The sequence below is a fragment of the Vombatus ursinus genome, unplaced genomic scaffold, assembly GCF_900497805.2.
Source record: "Vombatus ursinus unplaced genomic scaffold, bare-nosed wombat genome assembly UNPS02014798.1, whole genome shotgun sequence".
Classification (NCBI taxonomy): domain Eukaryota; kingdom Metazoa; phylum Chordata; class Mammalia; order Diprotodontia; family Vombatidae; genus Vombatus; species Vombatus ursinus.
Genome location: NW_020954576.1, coordinates 23,545,955 through 23,573,912, shown reverse-complemented (window position 1 = coordinate 23,573,912; position 27,958 = coordinate 23,545,955). Strand labels below are relative to the sequence as shown.

The window sequence follows — 27,958 nt, the reverse complement described above, 5'->3', positions numbered from 1 at the left end:
GTGGGATTATGCCCAAAAAGCTATAAAACTCTATCCTTTGATCCAGAAATGTCTATTTATCAAATAAAAAGGAAAAGGACCCATGTGTATAGAAATATATAATAGCTCTTTTTGTAGTGGAAAAGAATTATTTTTTGTGGTAGCAAAGAACTGGAATCTGAGGGGATGCCCATCAATTGAGAATGGCTGAACAAGTTATAGTATATGAATATGATGGGAATACTACTATGCTATAAGAAATGATGAAGGGGATTGTTTCAGGAAAACCTAAGTGGACTTGTATGAATTAAATCAGAGTGAGGTAAGCAGGTACAAGAGAACAATTTACAAAGCAATAGCAATATTGTAAAGATAATCAACTATCAACTATAAAAGACTTTGTAACTCTGATCAATATAATGATTCACCACAATTCCATAGGACTCAATGAAAAATGCTATTCACCTACAAAAAGAGAATTGATGGACTTAGCATACAGACTGAATCATGTTTTTTTCTCTTTTTCATTTTTTTTTTAGTGAGGGAGGCATAACTAACGCAGAAACGTTTTACATTTTATAACGGATATTGTAATACTTGCCCACTCAAAAAATGAGGGAGGAGGTAGAGGAAGAAAGAGAAATTAGAACTGAAAGTTCTTTTAAATTGAATGGGAATCTGAGAAGTCCCATAAATTGGGGAATGAATAAAAAAGTTATGGCATATAAATGAGATGAAATATTAGTGTACTGTAAGAAAAGATGAAAGATGATTTTGGAGAAACCTGAGAAGACTTATATGAACTAATGCAGAGTAAAGTGAATAGAAGCAGGAGAGTAATTTATACAGTGATAGTAATATGGTATAGAAAAACAACTTGGAAAGAACTAGGAACCTGCATCAGTGTAATCTTCATTCAGAATTTCAAAGGACGAAAGATGAAACATACTAGTCACTTCCACATGGAAGGTGAAGGACTCAGGGTGCAGAATGAGACTTTTTTTTTTTTGACATGGGAAATGTAGAACTTTGCTTTACTTGATCACACATGTTTTTAATAGCAATTTTATTTTTGTTTCATTCTCATTTGTGTAGGAGGCAGAGGTAGATTTTTGCTGATTTTTTTCTTAAAAAAAAAAACCATAACATTAAAAAAAAGAGTAATCTTTCTTTCAGTCCTTTTCTTCCTGTCTACATATCATGGCAGGACTTTTCAAAACTATCCCTGAAGGAATGAAAAAGAGGCTGATACTCTTCTATCACCCTGGCAATATGTCAACTACAAACACATGACAGCCAAAGAACATGTCAGGCCCATGCAAACTGTCTCTTCTGCTTTGTGCTTCTTTCCTGAGTATAGACTGCACAGTGACTCTGAGACAGGTACATCAAGTCTTAGAGTCCACCCTCAGAGCTCAGCAGGGCTAGAGCTCCTGGGTACTGTTCAGGAAACACCATCCCTAAATCAACTACAGTACTTCTTGGAAGAAAAACCCACCAGTAGCCAGAGAATGCGCACCAAGTCCTACTATGCCTGACTGCCGGAAGACATGGTCCTGGAGGGAATTGTTTGGACAACAAATGCAGAGCTAAGATGAACTGTAAAATGCCAATTGAGCAGTCTCACAAACTGCTTTTGATGGTTTGAAGTCTCAACTTCTGGTGAAAGTTTAGCATTAATTAGAAGTTAATATTGCTTTTTTTGTGTGAGTGCACACCTATGAGTCATTTGTGCTTAGCATTTTTTGCATAGAAGTAATAAACAGCTGACCTATACCTGATCTACATTGTATATTTCTACTCCCCATTCTCTCACCCCTACCCTTTGTTGGAGAGATCCTAGACAGAAGTCAAAACTTACAAGCTTTAAGTGTTTCTTCTAGGTCATAGGGTAAAGTCAGAAAAAGCCAAAGAATGTAAGAAAAAGAGCCTGACTCTTCTTTTAGATGATCAGTATCCCCACTAGGACTGAACCAGATTTGCATGCACATGTGTGCTCAGAACTAACTGGAGTTTCTTAGTAGAGAACGAAAAGGGTTAGTGCTCTAATCCTTGCCCTTGGCTGGGCAAGGCAGCAGTAATTATTGTTAGACATGCATGATATCTCATTTGATCCTCACAGCAACCCAGTAGATTTTCAAGTATCAGAGGTGAGATTTGAACTTAGGTCACTCAACTCCAAATCTAGTCTTCTTTCTCCACTGTACCAGGTTCTATCTAAACTTAGGTCACTGAAAGCCAACAATATATCAGCATTTTCTATTAAAAGGCTTAAATTATTGTTATGTTAAATTATACATTCATTAACCCATTAAACCAAAGATTTTTGGTTTACTGAGACTCTTAGTAAAGTTACATACAAATATGTATAATATGCAGATTTCAGGGCTGAAGGTCTTATCACAGAGCTTCAGATTTGTTAGAGACCTCAAAGACCATATTGACCTTCACCTAAACAAAAATCCACTCTACAACATATCCAAAATTCCTAGTTATATCTTAGTTTGATGATCCCCTTATTGTTATTATTATATATAATATGTAATATTATATTGTTATTATCAATCAAAAATTAACACAGGGAGACATATGTTTGACAAAAGTGATAACCACTGTTGTAGAGAATCCTCAACGCGGAGTCCAAACAGAAAAAAGATTCCCTATAGACAAAGGTATTCAAGAGGTTTATGGATGATACTGTGCTGATTGCATCAAAACCCAGAACACTGAAAAGCCTCCTAAAATTATATTCCAAGTTATACAAAAGATTTCAGCCCAATTATCCTGTATTGACCCTGTATGAACTCTATTATGCAGCCAGACAATCTATATGGTTAGTTCATCAGTACTTATATTCTGATCTGGGACTGTAATTGGAAAACAGTAAGCTGCATCACCTTTAAGAAATTAGACAGTGCTTTTAATAATCCCAAGTTTCTCTCTGAAACAAGACCCATTTCTTCTTTTAACAAAAAGTCTTCTGGTGATGTTATATGGCTGTAATTCATAGAAGACCAAACTGTCTTAAAAATTAAAGTTGTAGGTCACCCAAAAGGCAATGAAGGGACATGTGATAAGCATGGATAGGTAGCAACATATCACCAGCTAAGAACTCTTTTTACTACACCACATAACCTTTTACAAATGCTTTACATACACTGCTATTCTGATTATTATTTTATTTTAAAATAAACACCACAAAAAAGAAAATCTTCTATCTACTTATAGTATTATATTTAATGCAATATGATACAATGGAAATAAGAAACATGAAGCTGGGAGTCAAAAAGCCTGGATTTTAATCCCAATTCTTGCACTAATCTTCAACAATTCTGGGCTTCAATTTTTCCTATCCATAAAAGAAGCTCAAAAATTTTGACTTTTTCTATATTTACTATAATTATCAATGATTCCCCTCACTATAGCTGAAGTACAATTCACTTCTACAAATCTATATTAAGATTCTCCCAAACATATATCCAATCATGTAATATTTGTTTACTCTTATACTTTAATACTTACTGGGACTTGTGACCTCAATCATATAGGTACTGCCCCTTCATCAGCTCAAATCAAAACTTATCCACTGCTTCTTATCCCATATGATTCTTAACCAAACAATCAGTCACTAAACATTTATTAGGTACCTACTATGCAACTGGCACCAGGATAAGCACTGGGGATACATGAAGAGGCAAAAGACGGTCCCTGCCCTTAAGGAGCTTACAATCTAATAGAGACAACATGAAAATAAGTATGGGGGGGGAAGGAGGGCGAGAGAGAGAAAGAAAGAAAACTATACAGGATAAACTGGAAATTTTAAAATTAAGAGAGAAAGCACTGGAATTAAGAGAGATAGGAAAGGCTTTCTGTAGAAGCTAGGATTTTAGTTGGGAGTTAAAGGAAGTCAAGGAGGTGAACAGTTGGAACAGAGAAAGGAGAGCATTCCAGGCATGAGGGACAAGCCAGAGAAAACACCCAGAGCCAAGAAATAAAGTAACTTGTTCATGGAAATGTCAGGAGGCCAGTGTCACTGGATTGAAGATTACATGGTGGGGAGTAAAGTGCAAAAAGACTGGAAAAAATAGGAAGGGTTTTGAATGCCAAACACAGTATTTTGTATTTGATCCTGAAGGCAAAAGAAAGTCACTAGAGTTTATTGAGTAGAGGACTGACATGATCAGACCTATGTTTTAAGAAAATTAATTTAGTGGCTGAGTGGAGAATGAACTGGAGTGGGCAGAGACTTGAGGCAGGCAGACCCAGCAGCAAACTATCACAGTAATCAGCGCCTGAGGCTAAGAGGGCCCATCTTCACAGATCTACTCAAAGTACAGAAAGCCTTCCTCTAAGTTTCTTTGCATTTGGGCATATACCAGTATAGCACCTGATCTAGTTATTGATTATCCTTATCCTTAGCTCATACTATATGACTAGCCACCTCCATTCCCAATTATTTCCTGACTAATATATATTATGCTGCATCTCACAAACAGGTTATTGTCATCATTGAAAACATGCTGAAGACTACTTATAATGATGAAGATAGCTAATAGCTAACATTTATATGGTATTTACTATGCACTAGGCACATTGCTATGTGCTTTAGGATTATTATCTCATTTGGTCCTCACAACAAACACTGGGAGATAAGTGCTATTTCTAACATCCCCATTTTTTGTTGTTGTTCAGTCATTTAGTAGTGTCCCATTGTTCCTGACTTCATGGACGAATAGTATGCCAGGTCCTTCTATCCTCAACTATCTCCCAAAGTCTATCCAAGCACATGTTCATTGTCTCCATGACATTATCTAGCTATCTCATCCTCTGCTGTCCCTTTTCCTTTTGACTTCAAATCTTTCCCAACATCAGGGTCTTTTCCAATGAGTCTTGTCTTCTGATTATGTGGTCAAAGTATTTAAGCTTCAGATTCAGTATTAGACCTTCAGTGAATAGCCTTAGTTAATTTCTTTAAGTATTGACTGATGTGATCTCCTTGGTGTCCAAGGGACCCTGAAAAGTCTTCTCCAGCACTACAATTCAAAATTATCAATTCTACAGCACTCAGCTTTCCTTACAATCCAATTCTCACAGTCATGCATTGCTATTGAAAAAACCACAGCTTTGACTATACATATATCTTTGTCAGCAAGGTGATATCTCTGCTTTTTAGTATGCTGTCCAGATTTGACACAACTTTCCTTCCAAGAAGCAAGCAATTTTTTAATTTCATGGTTGGACTACAGCCATCTGCAGTGATCTTTGAGCCCAAGAATATAAAACCTGACACTGTTTCTATTTCTTCTCCCTCGATTTGCCAGGAAGTGATGGGACCAATTGTCAAGATTTTAGGTGATTTGTTTGGGTTTTTTTTATGTTAAGCTTCAAGCCAACTTTTACACTCTCCTCTTTATTTTTAAATTCATTTATTTTTTTTTAATTTTTAGGCAATTGGGATGAAGTGACTTGCCCAGGGTCATACATGTAAGAAAGTGTCAAGTATTTGGTCTGCAGCAGGATTTGAACTCAGGTACTACTGACTTCAGGACCGGTGCTCTATCCATTGCACCACCTAGCTGCCCCAATAGTCTCCTCTTTCACCCTTATCAAGGGACTTCTTAATTTCTCTTCAATTTCTGCCTTCAGAGTGGTTATCACCTACACATCTAAGGTTGTTGATATTTCTCCTGGCAACTTTAATTCTGGCTTTTGATTCATCCAGCCTCGCATTTCTCATGACATACTCTGGACATAACTTAAATAAATAAAGTGACAATACACAGCCTTGTCATACTCCTTTTCCAATCTTACACCAATCAGCTGTTCTACCTTTGGTCCTATCACTATTGCTTCTTGGCCTGAATATAGGTTCCTCAGGAGAGTAAGATGATCTGGTACTTTCATTTCTTCGAGAACTTGTCACATTTTATTGTGATCCACACAGTCAACGGTTTTAGTGTAGTCAATGAAGCGGAAGTAAACGTTTTTTGGAACTCCCTTGCTTTCTCCATAATCTAGCAAATATTGTCCATTTAGTCTCTCCTTCTTCTGCTTCTTCAAAAACCAGCCTGCTCTTCTAGTAATTCTTGGTTCACATATTGCTGAAGCCTCACTTGGAGAATCTTAAGCATAATCTTATTGGCCTGTGAAATGAGCTCAATTGTTTGGTAATTTGAACATTCCTAAGCATTGCTCTTCTTTAGGATTGGGGTGTAAACTGATCTTTTCCAATTCAATGGCTATTGTTGAGTTTTCCAAACTTGCTGGCATAGAGTGGCTTGCCATTTCCTTCTCCAGTTCATTTTACAGATGAGGAAATTTAGGCAAACAGGCTTACGTGACTTGCCCAAGGTCACATAGCTAATAAGTGTCTGAAGCTGGATTTGAACTCAGGTTTTCCTGATTCAAGGTCCAGCACTCTATCCACTGAACCATCTAGCTGTCCTAACCCCATTTTAAAGTTGGGGAAACTGAGGCAAAAAAATTTGCCCAGGGTCACACAGATACTAAGAGTTTGAGGCTGGTTGAACTGAGATCTTCTGGACTCCAGGCTCAACACTATTCACTTCACCACCTAACTGCTCCTGCCTACTATACAATTAATCATTGACCTTTGACATATTAAGATCACATAAGATTTCTTGATAAATGCAACCATAGAGATAAATCTGTTCAGCAATCTTCTGAGAATTAACATTAGGTAAAGAATAAAAATTAGGAAATGTGCTTGCTAGTACCACTTGTTAGAAAGTATTAAACATTTAATTCTTCCACATTTGTGGAAAAGGTTCTAGATAAGCTCTAAATACAACAAGTTGCCTGTAGATGTTGAAGAATTCTGAATACTTCTGTTTGTGGATGTTATGGTGATTGATGATTGCCTCATGCCCCATATCATTCTAAGTGAACTTCTTTTCCTCAATTGTCCTCCTTCTTAACAACTCTACAGATTTCTTTTTTCTTAACACTACTGGCCCACTCTTCATATCTTCATGACATTGTTCTCTGTTCTCCTCTTACCAATCTGGACATTCTACCATTTACTATCACTCATTTCCCACTCCTAATCTGTGCATGTTCTGCATGTTGTGCAGGGCTCTGTCCTGGGCTGCCTTCTCTACTCTCCTGCTGGTTAGTCCATCAATCTTCATTCCACTTCAGGATGAATTGTTGATTTATCTTATCAGGACTTTTTCTACCATGCCATAGAAACTTCTTTATCCTAGAAGCTCACTCCATTCCTGGACTATTTCTTACCCTGGAAGTACCCTCTGCCCTGAGAACTTATTTTCTGATTGGCTACCTTTTACCGAAACCTCCCATTTAAGGAGGAGGCCCAAGTCCAGTCTTCAATGCTCTCCAGGACTTTCTCTAACATCAACACTTTCCTTTCACTCACTTCCACCCCCAGCTCCCTTTTATATGTGGTCTTTGTCCATTTGTATGGAAGCTCCTTGGGGGCAGAGACCACTTCTTTCTCTTAGTATTTGTATTCTCACAAAGTTAAGTGCTTAGTAAATGCTTGTAGAATGACTATGGACTGACTGTTTCTCTATATACTACTTCTCTAGAAGGATTCATCAGCTTACAGGATTCAACTACAAGCAGATTACCAGATCTGCCTATTTAGCCTTCATTTCTCTCCTAAGCTTCAGTCCAATATCACAAAATACCTATTAGACATCTCGGCTTAGATTTGCCATTAGCATCTGAAACTGAATTTATCCGAAAAGAAGTTCATCCTCCATCCCCAATCCAATATCCCACTTTCTGTTGAGAGCACCTTTGCCCATCTAATCACCTACATTCACATCCCTGGAATCATCTCAATACCTCACTCTCACCTCCACATATAATAAGTTGCCAAGTCTGAGCCACATAACTTGACCACATAAGGCTCTCTCCAATCCTGATAGACTGACCCAAAGGTAGGAAGTGTCTGGGGAATAAAATGCTTTGCAAATTTTATAGTGATTTCTACTGTAAATGTCAGCTATTACTATTTTTAAAAGAAATATAATACAATATAATGTAATATAATGCCATATTGCAGAACTAGTTAATGATGGTTAAAGTTATTCATTTACTCTTAGAAAATTTATCGTCAACTTAGCATGAGAGCGTGCTAGATTCTGCAGAAAAATAAAAGATTAACAAGTTCCTTAAAAGGGAAAAACTGTCTCAATCTAGCAATCACAGAATCTCAGAACAAGAAGTCTAGTCCAAACCATTCCTGAACGAGAATCCCTGCTAGCACATACCCAAGAAGTGATCATTCACTTCTGCTTTAAAGGCAGCCTCATTTCACTTTTGAATAGCTCTATTTAGGAAGTTTTCCCAAACTGGCCTCTTGGCAGCTTCCATTTGTTGTTGCTAGTTCTGCCCTCTGGGAGCTTATTTATCCTTGCATCTTACTTCACCCAGTGCTTAACATATATAACACTATAAGGTCTGCAAAGTGCTTTACGTATATTATCTCATTTTATCCTACAACTCTGGGAGATAAGTGTTATTATTATCCCCATTTTCCAAAAACTGAAGCTGAGAAGGTCAGAGATTTACATGGCTTGCCCAAGGTCACACAGCTAGTAAGTACCTGAGAGAAGATTTGAATTCAAGTCTTTCTGACTACAAGTCAAGCTCTCTATTATACTATTTAGAAATGTTTTTAAATGAACAGTAACTCCTTACATTTGTATCTCACTTCAGGTATAATGTTAACGTATCGGCCTTAAAAACAAACCCGTGAGACATACAGCACAAGTATTATCCAGTATTTTGCAGATGTGGAAACTAAGGTTCAGAGATTAAATGACTTTTCCTGGGTCACACAGCTAATAAATGTCAGTGCCACGTTTTTATCCAACTCAAGTATTCCTTCTACCTTGCTATTAAATATTGTTGAATGAATATATAAATGAGTGCAGGAATGTATGCTGATTGGAAATACAAAGCTCATATTCACTCAATGCATTTTGACACTTCTGGCATCAAGCAATTAAAAATAAGCATAGCTTCTACAATTTGACGTGACATATATGGATGTGTCTAGTTCCTATCCCTATATATCAATGTGTTTTCCAATTGTACTTAGTAATAAATTAAATTTTAAGAAATATTAGGAGAGTTGGAATGGTTGTAGGAAGATAGGCACATTAGTACATTGTTGGTAAAGCTATGAATCAGTACAATCATTTAGGAAAACAAATTGTAATTCTGTAAATAAACTGACTAAAATATCCATACCCTCGATCCAGAGATTTCACTATTAGACTGACATACCCCAAGGAGAACCAAGAAAACAATAAAAAACAATGTAAATGGAAAGAACCAGCACAAAAACAATAAACAGTCAATGTTAGAAAATTACAAATAATATGCATAACTCCAAAGAAAAGATATGAGATTTCTTCCCACTCCATCCCTTTACAGAAGTGGGAGATCCAAGAGTATGGTATGCTGCCCACTGTTTCTGTTCTGACCAGAAACTCTAAGGGTCTTCCCCTCCCAGAATGATTCTTTTATGAAGGTAAACTAAGCCATTTTTGCCTCAATTCTTACCAACTTTTAATTACTGAATGGGCATTGCTTCAGTCAAACTGAGACCTGGGAAAGACCTTAGTTTAAAAAGGCCAAGGTCCTCCACTGCATCCAGGGTAATGGCCAGTAGTCTTGACCTAAGTCTTGCCACTGGACTCCAATAATTCTGGAGGAGGGAATGAGGCTGATGACTTTGCACAGCTCTGCCTCATTTAAATCCAATTTCACCTGCAAGTCAAGACATCACCCTCCTGATATTATTGGTCCTAAAAAGACCAACAACAAACAATAATACTGCATGTATTTTCAGACTATTTGATATATTAAATAGTTTCGCTCATTTTTGTCTCTTCTTTTTTTAAATATTATTTGTGATAATAGGATATCTCTCTGGTAGGAGGGAGAGGTGGGATACTGGAGGTGATGTTAAAAAAAGATCCAATTAAAATTTATTTTTTAAAATGTATATATAATATATATACATATATAGACACATATTATCTACATTACCCTATTCAAAAGATCACATCTCAATAGAATTTGAAACTTTTTATAAACCAATATGTCTTGCTCCTTAATTACAACAGAAATTTACTAAGTTGCACAAGAAAATATTCAGAAGTTCAGATGTGGAAGATTTAACAGAAAGACTCAAGAGTGTGCCAAATGTGGATTCTATCCATGGTAACTAAAAGTAAACCTAATCAAGATGCAGTGCTACAAAAAAGCAAAATTACTCACAAGAATATCGTTCTTACACTCATCAAATCTTTCAGATGAAACAATTAAAAATAAAATTCCTACAGTTAAATGACCACATAACTGATCTCATCCAGGTGCATTATAAAACATTTTTTAAACTGTTATTACTCACTTTTTCACATCTTATTTTGATTTTTAAAGAACAGAATGATGGTGACTGAAGAATGCTTTATAAAGAAATAAATATCATCTAGATTCATCTAGATCTATTAGCAAGACCAATTAAATATCTTTTAAAAGTTCCATCCCATTCCCAACATTTTCTTTCAAAAGGTATGGCGTCTCATACTAGTGACCTCAGTAGCCCCACTACATTGAAAATCAGAATACAGGAATTTGAGTCCCAATTCAGCAACTAACTTCCTATTCTACTTTAGGTGTCAGTTTTCTCATCTGTAAACTGAGGAGGCTGAATGAAAATGATGCTTTCCAAATATACAATATTATAAATCTATTAAAGTTCCAAATATGCAATATTATAAATCTATTAAAGTAAGCATTTTAATGCTAAAAATACCACCATGTTATTTTGATGAGAGAGGCAGTGTGTTAAGGTGGAAAGCTGACTGAATTTGGAGTCAAAAGACCTAGTTTGAATCCAGACTATCTGGTATTTTACTAAGTTGGGCAAGACTCAAGGCTCATCTCTAAAACAAGGTGGGGCTGATCACTATATTATCCTGAAAATTCTCCTCTAGCTCCAAAAGACTACATTCCTAAAAGGCACAAGAAAACAATTTAATTTACACAGTGCCTACTGGGTCACTGGTTTTCTTCACGTCTCAACTCAAGTACCAATTTCTTCATGAGGTCTTTCCAGTTCCACAAATTATTACTCCTTGCCCCCAAGGTTACTGTATATGTGTTTTTATGTGTTTCATACATAACTAAGTGCTAGTCTTTATTATTAAATGTGTGTTCCCTGAGGGCAAGAACTATTTTTCTTTTATCTCTATCTCTAGTGCTAAGTAAACTGCCAGGCACCTCACGTGCTTAATATTTATCGACTGATTGCAAAACTGACATAAAAGAGAAAAAAAGTGGATGAAAATTTTATCTTAGGGGGCTTTTCCTCCTGTATCTAAAATGCTTGTTCTTGAGAAAACCAAGTTCAATGAGAGAAGTATGAGAAATTAGATGGATAACATCAAAGGGAGACTTCTTGGTATATTTTCAAGGACTTTGAAGACTAATGGCAATAGTTATTTTTATTATGATGATGAACACTTTTATGAGACAACACATATAAAGGAGTGGTGGCCTGGCAAGAGGAATGAGAGGGAGATCAACCAATCTACAAGCATTTATTAAGATCTGCCTGGCAATATAAAGTCCTCTGGGGTTTTTTTTAAGCCCTTCACCATCTGGTTCTTTACTACCTTTCCAATCTTCTTACATTTTACTCTCTACCACTTAACTCTATGATCCAGAGACTGTGGCCTATTTTCTGACTCCCAATTCCAGGTCTTTCACTGGCCTCCTACCTGCTCCCAACCAGCCCTATCTGGAATGCCACACCTTCTCACTTTCTCCCCCTCAAGAATTCCTTCAATTTCAAATCCTACCTTTTACAAGAGGTCTTTTCTGATTCCCCACACCCAGAGCCCTCCCTCTGAGATTAGTTCCATTAACACAGGGTATATCTAGTTTGTATGTTCTCTTCCTCATTAGAAATTGAGCTCCTTGAGGGCAAGAATAGTGTTTTTGTTTAGAGTTTAGCACAGGACCTAGTACATAACAAGAGCTTAATAAATGTTGACTATCTATAGGCATTGCCAATATAAACACAAAGAATGAAACAATTCCTACTCTAAACAAGCTTACATCCTAAAAGATGCCAGAGGTGACAAATGGTACAGAATATGGTACCAGCTAGATATATGGTCATTGTATTGGTAAGACTTCTGAAGTCTCATCAATCAGAACAGCATGACCCAAGGGATTAGTTCCAAAGTTCAATGGCTTAGCACATCTCAGGCATGGTTTCTTGAGGCCCAGTTTCCACAGTGTAGCAGCAGTAGGGCAGCAGAAGAGGGTGAAGCATAGTTGGGGTGCCAGAGTACCTGGGATAAAATGTGTTCTAACAGAATAGCACATCACTTTCACTCAAAAGGCAACAGAATTCCCTCAAACCTGAAAGTAAAATTGCCCTGTCATTCTATTTTGGAATTTCTTAGTCTCACAGTCTCTCTGACTAACATTCTTAGTCTCTCTTTCTCTTGGATTCACTGCCTGCTTAAGACAGATAAGACAAATGCAGAACAAAGATTTAAAAGAACGTTTTACATAATGACCACAATAATATAAGGAAAAACAATGCAGAGAGACATCAGAAGTCTTACCAATACAATGCCCAATCTTAACTCCAAAGAACTGACAGAAAAACATCAGAGGTGGCAAATCACAGGTGCTGAATGAAGCATACAGTTATCAGACATAACCAACAGATTTGTTTTACTTAAATTCTTTGTTGCAAGGAAGAGGGAAAAGGAGAAGGCACTGCATAGTAACAGTGATGGGGGGGACAAAAAAAAAGCATCAATAGGTTTTCTTCTTAAAGATAAGTCACATGCTAATTAGAGTCTCCACTATCCAGTACCTCCAGGTACTGGAATCCACCAACCCCAGAGTTCCACAAAATGGCTAGGGGGTCCTAGACTAACAGAAATACTCGGGTTGATCCTACCAAACCTGGCCCTGGAGAAGAAACAAGGAAGCACCTCCCTCTTGATAGCTGGGATGCAGGAAGAACTGTTAAGAACAGAATATTGCATACACTGTCCAAAATCCAATTAGTTAGTCTTATTTAACTGCTTCCTTTGTTACAAGGGTGGCCCTCCTTTTCTAGAGGGAAAGGACATATTAAAAACTGACTATGAGGTAAAAATGAAAGATATCAATATGACTTTTTTAAAAGGGTAGTAAGTCAAGGTAACAAGAGAAACTTTTACAGACGTGTAGCTGTCAGACACAGTTGCCTTGTGGGTTTGTTTTGCTTAAATAATTTTTTGTTGTTGCAAGAAGAATTCAAGGGGGATGGGAGAATTAAAAGGAAATGTCTGTAAAGTAAAAACAAAAGGCAACAATAAAACTATTAAAATCAAAATAAAATCTATTATCACAACAGCCATTCTCCAATAGGTAAATGATCAAAGGATATGAACTCTCAAAAAAAAAAGACTGCATATTATTAATACCAAATGAAAAAAAAAACCACTTCAAATCACTAATTATAAAAGAAATGCAAACCAAAACAACCCTGACATTTCACCTTACACCCTGCAAAGTGGCAAATAAGACAAAAGACGGAACTAGTCAATGATGGAGGAGGATTTGTAGGGATAAGCAAATTAATACACTGATGAAGCAATGAATCACTACAACCTTTTAGCAAGATAACTTGAAATTACTCAAATAAGGTGACTAAAAAATGTCCATTTCCTTTGACTAAGGGATCCCACTAGGTTTATACCCCATATACACCAAAATAGCAGCACTTTTTGTAGTAGCAAAAAAATGGAAATAAAGTAGATGCCCATCAACTGGGGGAATGGCTAAACAAATTGTGGTACATGAATGTAATGAATATTATTGTGCTATAAGAAATGACAAATATGAGGAATACAGAGAAACATGGAAAGAGCTACGTGAACTGATGCAGTGAAGTAAGCAGACAAGAAAACAATATATACAATGGCTACAATAATGTAAAAAACCATAAAACAATCAATAATAGATGTTGCAAAATTACAAAAGTAAGCATCTCTTCCAAAGAAGAGATATGAGACCTTCCTCCCCCACCCCACCCCCCTTCACCCTTTTACAGTCTGGTCCACCAGTGTGCTACATTGAACATATTTTCTGACTTACCAGTTTTGCTAGTTTTTTTCTCCTTTTCCTCTTTTTTTCCAATTTAAAAAAAATATTATTTGTTATATTGAGTGGCTTACTGGGAGGGGAAGGAGAAGGGATACTACAAAAATTTTCATGTTGTTAAAAAAAGGTATCAGTAACAATTATTTTTAAAAATAAAATAATCAAATAAAATTCACTATCAAATACAAATTCACAATAATCAAGAAATACTCATAGGATTAGCTACATATGTTCTTTTTAAAACAGGTGTTTAAGAAGCATTCTAAATATTCGATTCAATAATAATTCAACAAATATTTATTAAGTACCCATTACGTACAAAGCACTATACTGGGTGGTGGGGATACAAAGACACAAACAAAACCATCTCTGTCCTCAAGGAGCTTACATCTACTGGGAGGACACAATATATACACAAATAAGTACAGCTTCCACCCACAGAATACATCCCAAACTTGCACTCACACTTGAGGACTGGGTCTCTCAGAGAGCATCTGACTAAACCCGAGACCCTATATGGCTATACTTCTAAGAGCATAGCTTTTGAGTCCTCATCAGTATGTTTGTCCTTAACAAACTGGCATAAAACAGTCCCTGGAAAAGTATGGGGTATATCCTCAACCACAAATACACATATGTCGATGGGAAGACAATATAATAACGTGAAGCACACATGTAGGGAACACATGTGGCCGAGTAACACAAATTCTGATAATAGAAGTCCTTTCTCCCCTCACAGAGGTCTTACTCACTTCCTTTGCTGTAGCTCTCTGCTGAGCTCCTAAGATTTTCTCCTTTTTTGAGTCCATAGAAGGTACTGTGCTCTGCCATGCTGGGAGTCACATTTCCTGAAGGTATCTCTTTCTTTGGTTAATTGTCTTTATATATCTATGTCTGTACTCAGATGTGTCCCTCTGCTTCTGATACAAATGCTTCTGCTGTCATCAGCCACTGATGTTATAGGGTAGAAGTTCTTAACCTGGGGTACCTAGGGGAGAGGAGGTGTCTTTGGACAGTTTTCAGAAGGGCTGTGAACCTGGAAAAAATCACATCTTTATTCTCACTAATCTTTGTTTTTCTTTACAATTCTATATATTTTATTTTACGCATTTAAAAGCATTCTAAAAAGGGGTCCACACAGGCTTCACTAGACTATCAAAGGGGTCTATGACACAAAAAAGATTAAAAACCTCTTTTCTAGGGATACTGCAGGTACCACCTCCCAAGACCTTTGGACTTTTCAAAAACTGTAAGATTATTATCAATCAAGGACACATCTAACATGGGATACTTGTGCACCTAAGATCAAAGGAAAAAACACACACAAAAGAGGCAGCCAGCCTTGTGTTCAGGGCCACATGAAGTCTGGGTGAAGAGCATCTACTCTGTTCCCCACCTGACTTTTTGGACCAGCATGAAATAGAAAATAATGCTTAACAGCCAGAAAGAAAGAGAATCTCCCAAATCCAGCAACTTGCTTTTGTATAAGCCCTGAGCTCTTCCTGCTCAATAGCCAATTAGATTAAGGGTACTCTTAATCACTGCATAATGCAAACCAGTACTCCTTACCAGGAAATAGGCTACCCCAAGCCTCTACGCAGTCAACTAGAACTATGTAACGAACATGCTAACAAAGAATGGTCCCAGCAAGCCAGTTTACCCACATTACGTAAGTATAATACAAAGAAAACTGAACATGGAGAGAATACTAATACCTATTGCAATCAGGGAATGCTTCACCAAGGAAGTAATACCTGATTTGAGCCTTGTAGGAAAGATAAAGATTCTGTGAGGTGAAAATGAGAAGAAGTACTTTCCAGACTTGAAAGATGACTTGTATAGTGGATTCATGGAGTCCGGAGAAAGAATTTTGAGTTCAGGTACTCTCATTTGGCTAGAACATAGTTCAGAGGGAAGCAGTAAATAAGGCTGGTAAAGTAAATGGAAGTCAGACTGTGGAGGGATTTAAAGGCAAGGGTAAGTAGTCTTCATTTTATCACAGAGACATTGGAGAGCCACTAAGGTTTTTGTTTTGTCTTTTTTCCTAAGCTCCAGATCTACAGGAATATGACTTTGGCAGCTCTGAGCTGGATGGATTGGATAGGGAAAGAAACTGAAAGCAGCAGTCCACAGAAGAGGTGCTGAAGACCTGAACTAGAGCAGTTGTCTAGGTGGAGCGATAAGGGGTCAGATACCAAGAGATGCTGTAGCTGAACAATCACAAAATTTAACAGCTGATTGGATTATATATGACAGAAACTAATGCCCTCAACAGAAATAAGGAAGTTGATAATTTTTTTCTTAAATATGCATTTAATTGGAAATACTGCAAAAGTTTTGCTCCTTATTAAAAAGGGAGGAAGGGTTTTAACTCACTTCTGGATTCCCTGTTAACAATCTTAACTGAGAACTTAAGTGAAAATAAATTCTGTCTTTATTCTAAATCAGTTGAAAACTCTAGAATGGTTAGTAAAGTCTGCTAAAAAAAATTAAAAATTAAGAATGATTAGGAACAGCAGAAGTGAAATGTAAAGTATTCTAGAAAAGATACAGAACACATTAGTGTTCTATATGTCAACAATGAAAATTCCTATTACTTTGAAAATTACATATAGTATTAAGAAAAAAATCAAGGCTACAGAAATATAAATCTTATCTGTAGTTTTACATGTTTGTTTCATCAAATATTAGTATCTTAAGCTCATTTATAGTAGGAAAAAACAGTAAAGAATTCCCCCAAATTCCCACTTTTCATTTCTAAGTACTGTGTTCACAGATTGATAAGCAATATTGTAAGTCTTTAAAGAAATGAGTTTATAGCATAAAAATTGTTTCTTTTTCTACAACTATAATTACTGTAAATATATTCTTAAGAATTCTGTAGAAACCAAAACTCAGATAAACAAACAAGGCAGCAAGAATCTAACTATATTAAATTTCCTCCCTGAGGTCATCAGCAACACCAGTAATGAATGTTTAAGGGGAAACAACATACAGTATTTGAAATACTCTACTCTTTCCCACAGGCAGTTCTGGTTGCTATAATCAATATACCAACATCACAGTTGTTGTAAAAACAAGACTATAGATATAAATCTGAAAGGTGGTAGACAAGTCATCTAGTTCAATCACTTCATTTTACTGATAATGGAAGAGTTCTAGTGAGGTTAAATAACTTGCCCAAGTTCGGAAAGATCAACAAGCATCAGAGGCAGAATTTGAACCTCAATCCTATGACTCCAAAGCTGGCACTCTTTCCTCTGTGCCACCCAAATAGCACTTGAGAGAGCCAAAGCCAAGATACTGGTCATACTCTTTAAAGGTTCTACTTATTCTCACTCATAATCTAGCTTCCACAATGTTATAATATGTAGTACAGTTATCTGCATAAAAACACAAGATCTATTTGAAGTGAGGCTGTTTCATCATCCCATATAACCAATAATTTTGCATTACATGCTAGATATTTGTACTCTGTGTAGCATACTTTAAAACTACAGGTTTCCTATAGCGCACTTTGAAAATTCTAAAAAAATTAAAGCAAGTAATTAATGAAGAAGGGTATTTTTAAATACTTTACCATCTGTCACTTTAATGTAAGCAAAAATATATAATATTAAATTCTGGACAACTGCCAATTTAGAAAATATTCGGTGCCCCAGCACTTTGCACAATGCCTAGCATGTAGTAACTTAGCTATTACTAGTCATCAAAATCTACACTATTTACAAAATAAATCAACCAACAGATGCATATTATAAAAGAGCAGAAAAGCAGTAATTTCAAAATTCCAAAGTTCTTAAATAACTAAAATACAGTATAGTAATAATGCTGTACTGAGCCTTCTTTCACTTTATCAACCACTGTCTTCTATGAGTAACTCACCTCGACTCCTTTCTATAACTTTGTTAAGTGTACAACAAAAATTCCCCCTTCTTTATATTTAGAAAACACTATTTAGCCCAAAAAAGAAGGTTTAACAAAATAATTTTCCCAAGGATTCTGGTCATCTCTTCCAAAATACAAGAAAGCATACCACAAGAACATAAAGAAAATATCCATTTCTATAATATCAAAGAGACTGGGATTCTTTTTTAAAGGGGGAAAAGTGAGGATCACCACTGAAAATCATTTTATATCGAAAAAAATTATCAACTTTTTGGACATCAGTATTTACTAGAAATATTTTAAATTACATGATTATTTTCTTTTCTCTTAAACATGATTCCATTTTATATACAAATGAAATAAAATCAACTATATTTAATAGAAAATCTATTAAAATTCTTCTAAAATATAAAAGAACAGCATGATCCTAAGTGGTGTGATTTGCCATCATTAATATTCAATTTAAACATTTAAAATAGAATATGAACTTTAATCATTATAAGGCAATAGTTAAGCGACTACTTTTGATTTTTTTAATCACAGTTTTAAAGATGATCTTTGTCATTAATTTTTTTTCAATTTTACAGATGGGAAGAGAGAGATACTGGTATTAAACAACTTGCTCAAGATCACAAGGGAAAGTTAGCATCACTTTGGAAACACCTTAAGAGGCTCAAAGATCACCTTTATAAAAGGACCTTTAGGCCCATAAATGACTTCTCATTCTACAATGATACCTACATATTTTTCACTTCTTTTTCACGTTATTTTCTAATTCAAGCTTCAATCTCTTTTATCAAACTTAAGCAAAATAAAAAAGAAAAATTAGAAATGTTCTAAAAGTTATTCAATTTGTAAAATAACCATTAAACAAAACACCTAAGAAAGTGAATATATAAAAAGTTATCAATTGATGTCAGTCTTGACATGTCAATTAATAAAGAGTCCAGATAACTATATAGAATTAGCTTTCACACATTTCTACATTTAACTTAACCTATTTCATCATATCAAGGTGTTGGCCACTTCCAAACAACTAGAAAAAACATGAAACTTATTAAACGCAAGCATACCTCAATCACTGTTTAACTAGAAAAGTAATAATTACTAAGAACATTTCAAATTAAAAAGAAAGCTATAACATGGCTTATTAGAAATTAAATCTTTATATATGGAAATGTGAATTTTACTAATTCAATAGCAATTACACTATCAGTATTCTAAAAATATGAAAAACGTTTTCAATCCAGTGTTCTTCAGATGCTAAAGTAGCTAAAAAAACTAGATGTTGAATATTTTTCTAATAACAGACCCTTCAAATGTAGTCTGTTACAACTTAAGAACAATTAATTGATCTCATACTACTCATTTTCTAAATGGGAAAAATATTTTTAATGTGGAGACTAAAAAGCACAATTTGATCAAAATGAGGTGGTAAGTTTTATAGCATAAAGGTTACATGAAACACTAGTTCTCATTCTCCATCTAAGTGAATATCTTCTTAGTTACAGCTATATTTAGAAGAATAAAGAAGAATCTAACCAATTCAATCAAGACGATGCTACCAAGCATCCTTTCCCAACTCCAATCACAGAATTCTAAAAATCTGTTGGTATGTCGATCAAAATGAGTTTTAAAAAAAAAATACACACAAATACTTCCCTTTATTCATTTCATGTACTCTATTACACACAGATCAATTTAAAATCCTCTGATAGTCTGTAGGGCAGTGATGACCTGATGTTAAAGCAGTTATTTCAAATCCAATTTTACAATGATTTGAAATATATCAGATATTTAGGATAATTTTTCAACTGCTATCAGTACTTTCAATTTCATATCTACCACGAACTTCACTAAAATATGTACCAAGGGCCTTTGGGACAAGAGTTATTTTTTGCCTTCTGAGAATTCTTCCATCATCTCTTCCTGCTGACCTGGAAATGTAAACTCTACATGGGCTAGGCCTTAAAATTAAGACAATTTAATGGCACTGAATCGCACCTGAAAAACCATTTAGCAAACTAGAAAATTTCCAACCCTAAGAACTAAATTAATCTTTAATCTCTTAATCCAAGCATAAAACATACATATGCCTGCAAATTACAGAGAAGACAACACATTCACAAAAACCCTTTGAAGATATCAGATCATTCTCCCATTAAAAAATGATCAGTTAGTAAAAGAAATCCAAGCGGACTTACCCCACTCCAGGTACTCAACAATATTTTTCTCTCTTCTCAGCGGGGAATTATTACATTCATCATAAAGGCAGATGAGTATATCCAGCAATGTCTCCACACTGAAGCACTGCCCATTGGTCTGAGCTGGCCCATCCAAAATAAACTGCTCCAGCTGCCTCAAACGCACCTCTCCAGACATGGTTGCTTCAATTTTTGTTGGTCGTCCTTTCAATTATTAGTACTATTTTTAATGACTTGAACCTAACTTTTAAACATACGGTGGTTGTTTATTTGGTTTTTGTTTTTTATTTTAAAGAAACCAGTAGTGATTTAAATGACTATCAGTGCAGTCCTGGTGCTGAATTAAAAGCCCAACACGGTGACAACCTCCTTCATACACATTTTTTAATGGGGAAAAGTTGCCCCCCCAAAAATATTATTTATTTACTGCATTTGGGGGAGGGGTATACATATAATTTTATATTTAAATAACAAAATAATAATTATTATAATTCAAAGTAAACAACCAAATAGCCAACACTTTTTTAAAAAAATTCTTCTCCTTCATTCAAAATTCAACTCATGCAACATAATCCTGAAATTAATCCCGTTGCATCATTAAAGAATAAAGCTCGATTTGCATCAGCAATTCACTTCTTGGGGGGTGGACAGAAAAAAGTAGAAAGAAAGCAAAATGTGTAACAAGAGGGAGGGGGAACCCCAAATCCTGCTGTAAATTCCCCCCACCAACACTTGGATAATGCATCAGTGGCCAATTTCTTCGGAGGCGAAGGTGGGGGGCTGGGGTGGAGGTCTCTGGAGCAGTCCCTCCACAGAGCACAGCTAAGTCTTTTTCCTCCCAAAGTCGTCTTTCCGCCCCCCCTAAGGCTTTGCAGTCATTCCTATTTCCGTGAGGTTCCCAATAAAACTCTTCATTTTTCTGCCCCCACTTCTCCTCGGGGGCTGGTGGAGCTGGAGCGAGAGCGAAGAGGGAGCGGGGTGGCGATCGATCCACCCCCGGCTCCCACGGCAGAGGGCTGACTAACCCCACTGACAAACCCCCTCCATGGCTGTCAGTCAGGCCGACTGTCCGCAGGGGCGCCGAGGTCGCGGTCTTGGTTCTCTCTCGGCTCCCCCCCACCCCCGGCACCGCTGGCCGCCGCCTCCTCTTCTTCCTCCTCCTTGTCCCCTCGGGGCCGTTTCCGAGGCTCCCAAGGCCCCCGACTGACGCGCGGACAGACGGAGTGACGGACGGACGGAAGGAAGGAAGGAAGGAAGGAAGGAATGGTGCGAGGAGGGAAGGCTTTTCTGAATTCAGAGGACCGAGGCGGCGGCTGCTGAAGCAGCTTCTCTCCCTTCTTCACGCCCCAGAGTTAAGGGCATCTTTCTCCGGGGGGAAGGGAGGTGGTTCAAGCGGAGAAGGAAAAGGAGGTGGAGGAGGAGGGGTAGAGGTTGGGGCCGGGGCCGCCGCTGCCGCTGCCGCTGCCGCTGCCCCTGCCGCCGCTGCTGGTGTGAGGAGGGGGGCGGGGAGCTGAGGCCGCCGCCGCCGCCGCCGCGCGAGCTCGCTCCCGACCACTCCCTTCCTTTCCCCCTCCTCCCCCGCCCTTTTTCCTTCTCTCGCGCTCGCGCCCCTTCTCCGAGACTCGCTCAACTCGGGCTTCTCCTCCTTCTCCCCCCTCTCCCCCCTCCCAGTCAGCCCCACACACCGGCGGCGGCGGGCGCGGAGGAGTCCGGAGCCAACATGGCGGCAGCCGCCACACAACCCCGCCCCCCACCCTTTCCCCCTCCGCCCCCTCCCTCCCTGCCCGCCTCGAGTGCGTCCGAAGCCCGCGGGCGCGCGGGCGGACGGAGCCTGGGCACGCGCTGCTGCGGGGCGGAGGGCACGGAGAGTGACGGGTGCGCGAGCTGGCGGGGAGGGAGGGGGCTGAGGAGGCAGATTGGGCTGGGGACGGAGGGAGCGGGGGGAAAGGAGGCTTGTTGATGCTGCGGCAGCTAAAGCGCGGAATGCAGGGATACGGGAGGACTCGGTGGGGGGGGCGGCCGCGGAGGAGGTTAGGCGGCGGGAGGATGGGTGAGCCAAGGCCGGCCCCTCCGGCTTGCAGAGGGCTCCCAAGCACTGGCTGTAGAAGTTGCTGCAAGACCTGCGCGCCGCAGTCGGCGCCGGCCGGGCGATCAGAGCCTACGATGGCCGAGATTTTTTTTCAATCGCCTCCTCCCTCGGGAGCACCCAGATTCCCAGCAGCTGCTTTTTTTGGGGGTCATCCAACTGAACACCGTTCTTCTGTGGTGATACCACCTGCGTTGCAGGTTTACAAGGACGGCCGCGGTCGCAGCAGCAGCAGCAGCACCGAGTCCTGACTGCTGTCCTCTCTCTACCCCAGCTGCCAGCACACATACCCCTCAATTCTCCTGCCTCCCGAATAATGATGATTTCTTGAACACTAAATTTCTGTAAAAAGGGGGAAAGTAATATGAATTTATAGCGTGCCTACTATGTGCGAGGCACTGTGCTAAGCGCTTGACAAATATCTGTTGATCCTCACTACCATCCAGGGAGGTAGGTGCCGTTATTAGCCCCATTTTACAGTTGAGGAAACTGAGGCAAGCAAAGACTTGCCCAGGGTTACATGGTTGGTGAATGTCTGAAGCTGGATGCTTCCTGAGTACTCTACTGTGTCGTTTTCAGAGCAAAAAGAGTGATGGAAATATAAGTATAAGCATCAAACTCCTACCAAGTATGAAGAAGATAATTCCCCATTTCTTGATTCCTGAAAGTTTCCATATTTGTACTTGGACAAAAAGATGACAAGCACATTTTATCTATATCTTGTTATCTCTAGCCAGGGTTCTTATCAAATAAAACGAAAAACGTAGGGTTTATTCATCCAGTAAATACTTAGGACTCACTATGAGCAAAGTATTCGATAGAGGACAATCGTTTGAATAAAGCCTTGGGCCAGGGCTGGTCACGGGTATGGCTACTCTCCGAGACGGTTTTTGGGAAAGGCTGAGGATTATAGGTCTGCCCCTTCGCAAAATTTGGATTGGTCCTCCCATTAAAATTTACACACCTCAAGCAGGTTAAGCATTTCTTCTCATTTTCAAAAAGAGATTCCCCTCTAATATCTGATCTCATAACAAACACACCATATTTCTATTATGTACTTATCCTAATTTTTATTATATTGACCTGCAAACAAGCGTTATCTGCTCCTACTAGATTGTAAGATCCTTGAGGACATGAACCTAGTGTTATTTATCTTTTACTTTGTATTCTGCGTTTACCTTCTTGTTCTGAAGTCTCTAACATCTGTTATCTCTCATTCTTGCTGGTCCACCATTTTTCATTGTACATGTCATCTATAATATCTTTTATACCACTTCTCAGGAGAAATTCATCATAATAGGCTGCAGCCTACATATACCTACCATGTATCTTTCTGTTGTCCTGGCTATTTGTTCTAATTCTGCAGATATTGTGGCATTCAGTGATTTAAAGCCACATAACATCACCTGAAAAATATTGGAATTAATTGGGCTTTTGTGGAATTGACAGTTTAGGATTACAAAAAGGGTTATACAAGTTTCCCAAATGAAATCTGATGGAATCTCTTCCTCTTATAGAATGCTGAGGCCCAGTTCATTATCCATGTGCATTTTCTGCCCAAGTCACACATTCTGATAGACCAATACAATACACTGCCCAACCAGGTGCTTGTATAGCTTGGGGCCCTGTGCAATATGCATTTTTCATACTTCATTTTTCAAGTGTGGATGGTTAAACTCATTTTTTATATCTAGCAGCTACTTAATATTCGTTAATAAACTTTTTTTTCAAATAGTAGGTGATCTAATGTTTACTCTTTTATGTACAATTCCTCAGGAGAAGAATACTGTCAAGAAGCAAATGCTGACAAAAGTCATTCAAGCTCCCCTACGTAATTGAATATACATGAAATAATGGAAAGAGCCCTGGAATTAAAGCCAGAGGTCCTGCTTTTGAATCCCAGCTCTGTTACTTCCAGTGTGACCTTGGGCAAGTAATTTTCTCTCCATGCCTGAGTTTCTTCTATAGTAAAATGTATCTTTGATCTTTTTATCTTTCACAAAAAAAAATCCCCTTTTTCTGTATATGGCACCCCTATTCTACTCATACATGTTTACATTCTTGAAGTTATATTTTAATCCTCCTTCCTTCATCCCCCGCATCTAATCAGTTGCCAAGTCCTATCAGTTTTATCTCTAAATATCTTTTGCATCAGCTCATTCCTTTATAATTTCCAGAGCCAACACCCTAGTTTAAGCTCTCATTACCTCTAAACTACACTGTTGCAAAAGCCTTCTAATCAGACACAGTGTATATATACATTTTCTTCCTGCTCTGATTCATCTTTCACACTGAACCCAGATTAATCTTCCTAATGCACAACTCTAATCACAGCACTCCACTAATCCAAAATTTTATGACTTTCCGTTGCCTACCAAATAAAATAGACTTGTTAGCCTGCTACTCAAGGACCTTAACAACCTGGCCTTTGACAATCTGGCCCCAATCTACCCCACAAGATATATTTCACACTGTTTTCCCTCAGGAATCCTGCCTCCCAGTCAAACTATAGTAAGTTGGTTCTCAAACACATCCCATCAATCAATCAACAAGCATTTATTAAGCACTTATAGTATACCAGGTGCTAGGTGCTAGATGACACAAAGACAAAAATGAAACAAGCAGTTCCTGCCTTCAAGTTTTTATTCTATGAGAGGATCTCCAGAGTCACAGCCTGAACCAGATTAAAATCTAATTGGAAACATTTTATTTAAAAAATATATAACACAGATAATATTAATTTGTGAGGTTTTAAGTCAATATCTGTTTGTGTTTGAGTTTGACACCATTATACCTTTGTCCATACTGTTTCCCACACCTGGAATGGCTTTCTGCCTTTTAAAATCCTACTCAACCTTCAAATCCCAGCTCAAATGCTCTTTCTGCCCTAAAGCCTTCCCTGATAACCTGATATAAGAGAAAGCATGGTATAGCAAATAGAATGCTAGATTTGGAGTTAGGAAGAACTGTGTTTACTCCTGCCTCACGAATATCACTAGCTTGTATGACCCTGAGCAACCTCTCTAAATCTCAGTTTTCTCCTCATCTGTAAAATGAGGGGGTTGGACTCAGTTACCTCTAAGGGCCCTTCTAACTTTAAATCTGTGATTCTATGATATTCACTATCAACAAATAGTAGACATTCCTTCCCCTGAACTCATGGCAATCTGTTCTTTTCTTGTACACTTACAATCTAATTTGTATTATAGTTATATGTGTATGTCCCAATGAAATCAGATTAAAATGTGTTTGGGTAATGTTTAACAAAATAAATAAAATTACAATACAATGTAGATAATGTTAATTTGTGATTTTTGAAGTCAACATGGGCCAGGAGGGATCCATTTCTATTTGAGTTTGAACACCATTGGTATACACTATGACCATGACTATGTGTTATTGGCCCCTCTCTATTCTTAATTTCATGGGCAGAGGAATAGTATCTTATTTTATTTCTCCTTTGTGCCTACCACAAAGCACAGCATATAATGAATGAATAAGAAAAAAGGAATTTAGTCCCTTCCTTTAAATAATCTCCCTTGCCCTAAGTAAGCTCAGATATATTATCAGCATGCTCCTTATACATAAAGAATCCCTTCACTGTCATCCTTGAAGATCTTCAGCAGTTACTTAGAACCATGACTTTTTTATCCAATTTTTTAACATTTTTATTTAAAGTTTTTTGAGTTCCAAATTCTATTCCTCCCTCCCTGAGAGGGTAAACAATCAAATATAGGTTATACTTGTGCAATTATGTTAAACATTTCCATGTGAGTCATTTTGTACAAGAAGACTTGAATAAAAGAAAAAAATGAAAGAAAGAAAGTGAAAAATGGCATGCTTCTGTCTATATTCAATCAATATCAGTTCTTTCTCTGGAGGCAGGCAGTGTCCTTTGGGATTTTGGGATTGTCTTGGATCATTGTATGACTGAGAATAGCTAAATCATTCACAATTGAACATCTTCTTGTTCATTTCACTATGCATCAGTTCATGTAAGTCTTTCCAGGTTTTTCTGAAATCATCCTGCTTGTCGTTTCTTCTAGCACAATAATTTCATCTAATCATGAAATAGAACAATAGTAAAGGAAGGACTTCTTGTGTCTTCCAGTATAGTACAGTTAAGAGAGTAGGACTGCAAGATCCCTAACCAATCCTCTTTCTAGTAAAGGCCTAATGGGCCCCCAGTGGTCAGTCCCCTTACATTTAAAAATAACAATAGGGGGGGCAGCTAGGTAGCCCAGTGGATAGAACACTGGCCCTGGATTCAGGAGGACCTGAATTCAAAGCCAACCTCAGACACATAACACTTAGTAGCTGTGTGACCCTGGGCAAATCACTTAACCCCCATTACCCCCCCAAAAAAAGATAAAAATAATAATAGTACCAAGAATATTAATTGTTGATGAAAGTATAAAGAATGAAGGAGAAAGGTTGGTAATAAAATTGGCGTACTGCCTGTTCTCACCCACCCAAGCTTATTAACACTTGGGTACCACCCACAGACCAGTATGATATTGATTGCTAAATATCTTTCCCATATTCTTTAAGGAAAATGGAAAGGGTTTAGAAGAAACCACATGGAGAAGTAAAGAATTTGGAAGGAAGCACAAGGAGAAGGAAACATTAGGCCGGAAGAAATTTTGGTTAATTCAAGTTCAAAGGAACTTAATAATTAACTACCCACTAAATGCATATTGTGTAGGTGTTATTTTAAAGGCTCTAGTTCAAGAACCAGGATCCATGAATACACTTGTTAATGAGAATGGTCCTAAGCCAAAAGAAAGGGGAAGGTGTATAGGCATAACTAACAACCAAGCAACCCCTGCAGTGCTTGAGGGCCCATTAAAGGAGACCTCCAGGAAAACTACACCAGAGTGTTTCAGGGGGCAATGAAGTGGAAAAGGTGCCCTTTGTGAAGCATCACTTGGGGGCCAAGAGTTTAAACCTATGCCACCGCAAAGCTGTGATTTATATGCTTACATTAAAATGCATGAAGAAATGGGAATTGAATTGATCTTTCCAGATGAGAGCAACATAAGATGGAAAATGAAAATGAGAAGAAAGGAAGGCTGTGTCAGGGGATAGTACTGGAATAATAGCCTGGTTGCCCATCGTGCATTCTTCAGCGCAACTTATCCTCTAATCCAGGCATAATGAAAGCAGTAAACAGCAATCAATCAATCAATATTTATTATAGCCACTCCCACCCACCTATACCTTGTTATATTTCTGACTCCAGAATTACTGGATCTGGCTTAGGAATCATAAGGCCAAGGTCAAGTTGAGAGCCAAATCAAACCTAATAACAGAGAGAATTCACAGCGAACCACAGACCACTACAATACTCACTTGATTCACGTAAATTGGACAATCTATGTTTTCCCTCCTGATCTCTGCCTATTTCTTTCCTACAACTTACTTTAAGTCCCAACTAAAATGCCTTCTTCTACATGAAGTCTTTCCCAACCCCTCTTAATTCTGGTGCTTTCCCTCTCTTAATTATTTCTTAGTTATCCTGTGTATAGCTTGTTTTTACATATCTGTTTGCTAGTTGTCTCCCCCTTTAGATTGTGAGGACAGGTACTACTTTTTGTCTCTTCCTCTCGCCAGCACTTAACAC

The 27,958-nt window shown here is 37.9% G+C and overlaps 1 protein-coding gene across 2 annotated transcripts in view; it reads right to left on the bottom strand.

Annotated features, from left to right (window-relative positions):
- LOC114049605 (serine/threonine-protein kinase MRCK alpha) overlaps positions 1-20,705 on the bottom strand; it is a 410,500-nt gene extending 389,795 nt beyond the window's left edge. The window contains exon 1 of one of the 2 annotated variants that reach the window (XM_027870865.1): positions 20,250-20,705. In XM_027870865.1, the coding sequence (XP_027726666.1) occupies positions 20,250-20,427 (178 nt within the window). In that variant the 5' untranslated portion in view covers positions 20,428-20,705. The remainder of the gene's footprint in view (positions 1-20,249) is intronic. The other variant, XM_027870866.1, reaches the window with a different exon arrangement.
- Positions 20,706-27,958: the final 7,253 nt, after the last annotated feature.